The 8,110-nt window shown below is 33.5% G+C and overlaps 1 protein-coding gene across 1 annotated transcript; it reads right to left on the reverse strand.

Annotated features, from left to right (window-relative positions):
- Positions 1-557: 557 nt before the first annotated feature.
- Positions 558-7,234, reverse strand: LOC127946615 (vimentin beta). The gene is made up of 9 exons (XM_052543311.1): positions 6,623-7,234; positions 5,692-5,752; positions 4,562-4,657; positions 3,509-3,670; positions 2,804-2,929; positions 2,197-2,417; positions 1,609-1,652; positions 1,083-1,165; positions 558-981 (listed from the first exon to the last, which is right to left on the reverse strand). The coding sequence occupies exons 1-9, from the start codon at positions 7,141-7,143 to the stop codon at positions 943-945; spliced, it is 1,353 nt and encodes a 450-aa protein (XP_052399271.1). The 5' UTR covers positions 7,144-7,234; the 3' UTR covers positions 558-942.
- Between the last annotated feature and the right edge of the window lie 876 nt (positions 7,235-8,110).

Consider the following 8,110-nt stretch of genomic DNA (forward strand, 5'->3'; position numbering starts at 1 on the left):
TAACACTGGTACATGAGTGTTTTAAGATATTGGTTTAATTTGAACAGAGTCGGTTTAATTTATATCTTAATCTTGCACAGAATCAGTGCCAGTATGCCAAATCGCCTGGTCTTTGCCCTTTGCTTTCACACTCAGGAGGAAAAAATAGATTTGGGATTAGGTCTTAGTTATGAAGGTACTTAAAATCATATAATGAAACTGTAAAAAAATAAATAAATATACATGCAGAGGTCTTGAAAGGTGGATTGATTGGCAGCTATTTAAGCATGCAGAGGAGTAATCTCAAAACATGATGAGATGATGATCTTATTAGAGCTCACCCATTAGGGCTAATGGTTGCGTTCAAGAAATTACCTTTAATCAAATCATAGAAATGTTCTTGTGTTGCTCATTGCCCGGATATCTCCCGCTAATCTGTTTATTTTAATGACGTAGAAGATTTTACTCTGCAACAGCTAGAGAAGAATTAGAAAAAGGCCCCTTTAGATGTTTAGCTTATTTTGCAAGGTAACAAGAAATGAATGACGAATGCTTTTCATGAAAAAAAAGGAATCTGATTATTCTTTAAAAGGTTTATTGAATTTGTGGTAATTTGGAAAGTCCATCAGGTTTTTGGTCATTTGCAATTATTTTACAAAACAGGAAAAGGTGTAGCAGTATTGCTGTGGTCTTCAACAGTGTAAACTACAGACATAGTGGTAAACATGAACCTGGATAAAGCTTGTTTACTCAGTGGCCTAAATTAACTTTTAAGGTCTAATACAGCTCTATCAACAGACTCTAATGCTCTAATGTGGCACTGCAAAAAAGGCACTTTAAAGCTGTTTTTCTTTTTTTCTCTCACTCTCTTAACAGATAGAAGATCTTCATTCTTCCTCGTTTTACTCCAGCGTGGATCTTCAGCTCTCTACTGCGCCTACTGGTCACAGGTTCACATGCAGCTCATTCCAGATTGTCTTTTTGGGTCGACTGGTTAATTATCTGCAGTGGATAAAAGGTCAAGAGGTCAAAAGGTCTTCATTTTCATATAAAAACTTATGTTATGTAAATACTTTTTTGTAAAGACTTTTCATGGCACTCACATGTCCATCTCTGGTCTCGATGGTCTTTATCACCACTTTCTTTGATAGGCTGTCCATCGCAGGTCTGATTTCCTTCATGGACTCTGCGGTCAAAATATGAATAACATCAACAGAGTAAGACGGAGAGAAGCCTCTAATTGTTTTCAATGGGTTTTTTTTTTATATATAGTTTATTTAACCAAAACATTGCTACTAAACTGCATAGGTCCAAATATATAAAAAAGCTATTAAAATGTGCTAAATTGGAAAACTCTAAATGTTGGTTACTGAATGCATTTTGAATTTCAATGGTTTTGTGCCATATCTATTTCCTCTGCAAGTAAACATGTATTTGATTTTATTTAATTAATGCTATTTTAAAACAAAATATGGGACGCATTTTCATCTCTGTTTTAGAAATTGATAAGCCTATTTATTTTACTGTCATAATTATTAATCTATACATTGTTGTAATTATAATACATTATTTGCATTTAGCCTTTTTTCCCCACTGTTCACAATATTTATGAACTAAAATATACTGTACCTCGTAGGGATAGTGATGAAAGGTTGGGAAATGGTGTGGTGATTCTAGAAAGAAAAAAAGACAGAAATAATGCATAAAGCCAAAAGTCAAGTCAAAAACATATTTATGATTTATTTAAAAAATTTATTGGTAAGTTGTCACATTGAAGTGAACAGCTCAATATTATTTGCTTTATTTTATTAATTAATTTGATTTATTATAAGCTAATGTCTATTTAGCAGGGTTGAAAATATTTTAAATAGTTTTAGTTAATAATAATATTGACAAAAAATTAAATACAAATAAAATAAAGCTAAAATAAAATATAAATATTAAATAAATTACACTTAAATATAGAACAACATTTTTTTTTAAATTACATTTAAAAAAATAAATGCAAAGCTAATTTACATTATTAATTAAAAAATATTATAGAACATACAACATACTAAAATAGTACTGCTAGTTAATAGCATAGCCAGTAACCAAAAACTGTTACTTTTTCATGAAGCTGCATTTATCCACTAGGTGTCCATGCTGAATGCACCATTACAGAAAAGATAAAAATCCCAAAACAGAGAAAATATATTTGCAAAAGCAAAAGTTCACCTGTATTCTTCCCCTTCCAGGAGATTCCTGTAGGTGGCGATCTCAATATCCAGGGCCATTTTAACATTCAGCAGATTCTGGTATTCACGGAGATGACGTGCCATCTCATCCTTTGTGTTGCGGATGTCATCCTCTAGACGAACAATGGTGTCCTGGTACCCAGATGCCTCGATGGAAAAGTTATCTTCCATCTCTCTCATCTGACGCTCCAGGGACTCATTCTGAAAAGATGGATCCCATCATTTTTAATTTAAGCAGCCATAATATATATTTTTTTTTTTATAAATGCTAATAAGGGTTATTAAAGTTAACTAAAACAAACAAACAAAAAATAATAAAATAAATGTTACTCATAATAAAATCTGTTAACTGAAAAAAAAATGAAATATTAAAATACATTTCATTTTAAAATATGAAACATTTTAGTACATCACATTTAACTTGATGCACTATAATAACTAAAAATTAAATAAAAATCATATGTAAAACTATATAGACATATATATATATAAAAATACTTAAATTAAATACATAAAAAAACTATAATAGTATTGCAATGATATAATAAAATAACACCGAAGCTAATATAATTTTCTCCAGTACTTACAGTTCCCCTAAGAGCTTCTAAGTCGCAGGTGAGAGATTGAAGCTGGCGGCGATAGTCATTGGCTTCATGCTTGGCCAGACGGACCGCTTCACTGTTACGGGCAGCAGCTTCGGACAGGTCAGCGAACTTAAAAGAAAAAAAAAAAAAAAAAAAAAGAGAAAGTTTAAGACAAAGAGAAAGTGCCATCTGCCTCTCTGGCTTTTGTTTTCTGTTGACTGTGCTAGTTTCATGTTTGAAGATCTAGGTTAAATGGATCAATTGGTCCATTAGGATGATCAATACCATGACAGAGGAATCCACACAATCCTCTACGTCCACTATCTGCCATGTCTTAAGGAGTTGATCCTAAACTGAGTAAGACTCCTTCCTCAAACATCTCACAGTCTCACCAGGTCAGATCATGTTTCATTGTTCATTTGTAGTTTAACTGAGTTCTAACTGGTGTTTCTTGTAAGTTTATCAATTCTATCTTGGGTTTTAATTGGGTTTAAATATCTCTTGGAGAAATAAAAATAACATATATTGCAGATTTTTCATAGCAGCTCAGATTCTTATCAGATGTATTGGTGTTAAGAAACTGGCCCAACACGTGGTGTTTTTTTGACAAGATATTGAATATGGGAACCCCCCCCCCCCTTTTTTTTTTGAAAAGATGATATGCATATTTATTTATTATAATTCTGTGTTTTATTATGAGAAACTGACCTTGGATTTGTACCATTCCTCAGACTCCTGGAGGTTCCTGGAAGCCAGAGTCTCGTACTGCTGTCGGACATCTCTCAGGGCAGCGGTGAGGTCAGGTTTGGCCACTTCCATATCAATCTGCACATGCCGTTCCTGGATCTGCATCTGCAGTTCGGCAAGTTCCTGCGGAGATGTTGGAAAAGATGACTTTAACAATCCAAATGCACAGTTTGGGACCCATTCTGAAAACCATTGTACACTGATGTTCAAAAGTTTGAGGGTCAGTAAGATCTCATTAATGCTCATCAAGGCTGCATTTATTTGATCAAATGATCCTTCAGAAAATTTTCTGATATGCTAATTTGCAGCTCAACATTTATTAGTAACATTTATTATCATACGTTTGAAAACAGTTGTGCTGCTTAATTTTTCTATGGAAAGAAAAATCTTTTGTTACATTATAAAAGTATTTTTGGCCATGTTTTATTTATTTAATGCATCCTTGCTAAATAAAAGTATTAATTTCTTTCAAAAGAATATCTGACTGACCCCAGCTATCGACTGGTAGTATATAAAAATCGTGTAGTATTTTTTTGGTTTTTTATTTGAATGCAAACAGAACGAATCTCTTCTGACATACAATAGTAATAGTTCATTAGCCCTGAACTAATGTACTTCCTGATCCGGAAACAATGTCTGCGCTTTGTTCTCTTGGAATCATGCCCTATTCCACGACCCATTTAATCACTGTGGCAGCAAGTCACACATGCCTGACTATCCCCTGATATTAACCAGCCCAACAAAAGAGTCAGTCAGCCAGAAAACCACAACTGTGAGAAGAATGGTTGAATGAAACAAAATTGTATTCACTTTATTGTTCAGAGCTACTCTTTTATGGCTCAGGACTTCATCAGCTTTGTATTAGATGTTTCTCCTAGAACTACTATTAAAATATCTCATTTTTGATTGCAAGTCCTGACAATTTTTCTCAGGAGTAAAATCTGTGAAAGTTGCCTTTTGCATTGAATGTTAATGCTATCGATGAGAAACACTCGAGATCTGGTGGTTCAGTACCTCATCATGAAGTTTCTTCAAGAAAGCAATCTCTTCTTGCAAGGACTCCACCTTTCTCTCCAGGTCCAGACGAGCCAGGGAGGCGTTATCAACATCCTGTGGGTGTATAACACACATAAAATGTTCATCAGCTCTATTTGTGTGAACCTAGGAGACGTTTCTCCCAAAAATGTTGTTTTGAACTTCCATTTGTGTTTCATGTGAATTCTACACAGGTTCTTTTCTCATTCTTCTATTCCTTTGCACTTAAACAATCACATTGTACAGGTCATAAGTTTGGGGTCTTTTTATTTTAATGTTTAATGCATTAATTTGATTGAAAATACAATAATATTATGAGATACTATTACATTTAAAAAAATTAAAAAGTTTTCTATTTTAATATATTTTAAAATGTAATTTTTTCCTGTCATGAAAAGCTGAATTTTCAGCATCATTGCTCCAAATTTTCCGTGTCAAATGATCCTTCAGAAATTATTCTAATATGCTGATTTGCTGCACAGGTAACATTTCTTGTTATTATCAGTGTTAAAAACAGTTGTGGTGCTCAATATGTTTGTGCAAACCACGATGCATGGATTTTTGGATTATTTGATGGACAGAACTGCATTTATTTTGTACCATTATAAATGTTTTTTCCCATGCAGTTGTATTAACTAAAGCATTAATTTATTTAAAAGTAAAAAAAAAGACCCCAAACTTTTGAATGGTACTTTATGTAAAATGTTTTAAGCGATTCCTGACCAAATTAAATGACAATAGCTTGCCTGCTGCTAAATGGCTGTAGTGCTGCAGCTGGTGGTAGCACCTTTTAAAACACGCACACACACACACACACATCCTCTTCTCTGCAGCCAACTGTCCAATGGTTAACACTGACCCCTCCCACTCATACAACAGTTTGCTTTGTCATGAATGCCCAGCCTGCTCTCAGACAAAGCTCTCTTTTCAGTTGCATGTCTAAATCTGATGCCGGATAAGAGGGCAGCTTGACCAGGTCTGCTCTGACCTTCTGATTATGGAAACTGACTTGAACGCTAATTGATAACATTAAAATTGTGGTTTAGGTAGCACTCAGTCAAACAGCAGAATACATATAAAAATGATTCTCTGAACACACAACAATGTACCTGTCTGAAGCTCCGAAGGCTGTTCTCCGCATCTTCCCTCTGAAGCATCTCTTCTTGAAGTCTGAAAATGATATTAATATTTAAGCACAGCCACACACTGTAAAACACAACACAGCTAAACACACTCTAACACACATCTCATATATATAATTTCTTCTCTTTTGCTGTATCGAAAAACTACACAAATAATTGGTTGGTTTTAAAGAGAAAAACACATAAAGAAGAGCTTTGTCCTATAATACAAAAATTCAACAAGAACCATCTTACAGAATAAAAAACAAACAAAAAGGGTTTATTTAAGTTGTAAGTCTAATTTTATATGACTGTCTGAATCAACTTTTTGTCATTTAAAAGGTCAGGTAAAAATGGTTACTTTACTAAATATTTTATTTAAAATAAATATTTTATAAGACTATAAAAAGAGTTGCATCATTAAAATACAGTTTATACAGTTCATATTTTGGTTTTATTTAAAAATAATAATAAATAATTAAGTCAAAATATTATTAAATACGACTAAAACAACCTATCTTAGGTTACACTAACAAAAATAAAGTCAGGATATTTACACTTTTCAGTAAATTCAAATCTCGGTATATATTGATATATTAATTTTATATACATGTGTGTGTATAACAGTTTTTAAATGACATTAGGCACTCCAAATCATCTTATACATAAAACATTGTTTTGATATTGTTATATATAAAGGTACCGTTAAAACGCATTTATGAATGCACTTTTCTTATACGAAATGACAATAATATGATTTTTAAACCAATTGTTTGCAATAATACTAATAATAATAATAATAATAATAATAATAATAATAATAATAATAATAATAATAAACTTATGCATGTGCACCTGGCAGATATGTAATATTATTTTACACTCATAGCCGTTTCTGTTGGACAATGTTTGGACATACTTCTGTCTGAGACGCTCGATGTTCTCTCCCAGATTGTCCCGGTCCACCTCCACTGAGGCCTTCTCGTTGATGAGCTGGTCCACTTGTCGCCTCAGTTCTCTCATCTCATCCTCGTACAGATCACCGACCCGGGACGAGCCTTTGCCCCGCATCTGCTCCAGCTCCGCGGTCAAGATCTTATTCTGCTGCTCCAGAAATCTCACTTTCTCTATGTAACTGGCAAACCTGTCGTTGAGATGTTGCATCTCTGCTTTCTCATTGGTTCGGTTGGCTTTGAACTCGGTGTTGATGGCATCGGCGAGCCCGAAATCCAGCGTCTCGGTGGCGAGTCTGGTGCGCACCCTCGCGCTCTTGCTCATGTAGAGGGATGGAGACGCGGAGGACGCGCTGCTGTAGGACACGCGAGAGGTTGTGCGCCCAGGGCTGCTGTACTGCCGGCTGGAGTAAGTGGACCGAACCATCGCTTGTCGCTCCCCACCGAACATCCTTTTATAAGAAGATGTGCTTGTCCGACTGGACATTGTAATCCTTTAATTCTGGGTTATTTCTGATATCAACGTCTACTCTCAGAACCTCAACCTGTCCAGACCAACCGAGACCAGTGCAGAGATTCGGCTTGCATTTATAGTCCACTCCCTATGCTAATGACATAACGGTGCAGGGAGCTTTAGTGACGTGGAAACACAGTCGGGGAGGAGGAGCAGATGTGCCTCTCCATAAGTTAGGCTATTAAAAGAGTTTAACAGTGGCAAAAACAGGAAAGGCAATAAAAGCAATAAAGCTCTTTCTGATTCTGATTGCATGTAATATGTTTAAATTATATAATAATACACTAATTGCAGGATGTGTTTCTCAGTGCCAAACACAAGAAAAAACTTTTTTTTTAATCCATTCATTATCCATTTAATAGAAAATAAATATTAGTTAGTTTATTATAAAATTGTTTTAAATATTTTCTTTTAAAAGATACATCAAAATGTATTGGTTTTGTGCAATTCAAAATATCTTCATGATTAATATTACTGATCAGTACATTCATTTATACCAACAAAACGAATTTTTAGATCAGTTGAACAGCTCAAATCCAGGTTACCACTTTAATAATGTGTGTATATATATATATATATATATATATATATATATATATATATATATATATATATATATATATATATATATATATATATATATATAAAATACAGTAGGCTAAAATTTGTATAAAAAGTAAATATAACAATTAGCCTACTATTAAAACATATTCAGATTATATCACATATACAGACATTTTTATATGTAATGTTATACAAATTAATTATTCATATATAAATTATTAATATTTTAATATCTAGCAGTAAAATTTAAGTAAAAACATCTGAAAAGAAACCATAAAAAATAAAAGAGGCCCCAACAAAAGAGAAGTGCAATATATACATATAGTTTTAGTTTTTTTTTTTCACGGTAACGTCAACATCCTCTGTCACCATTTTA

Source organism: Carassius gibelio, chromosome A24, assembly GCF_023724105.1.
Source record: "Carassius gibelio isolate Cgi1373 ecotype wild population from Czech Republic chromosome A24, carGib1.2-hapl.c, whole genome shotgun sequence".
In the NCBI taxonomy this organism is placed as follows: domain Eukaryota; kingdom Metazoa; phylum Chordata; class Actinopteri; order Cypriniformes; family Cyprinidae; genus Carassius; species Carassius gibelio.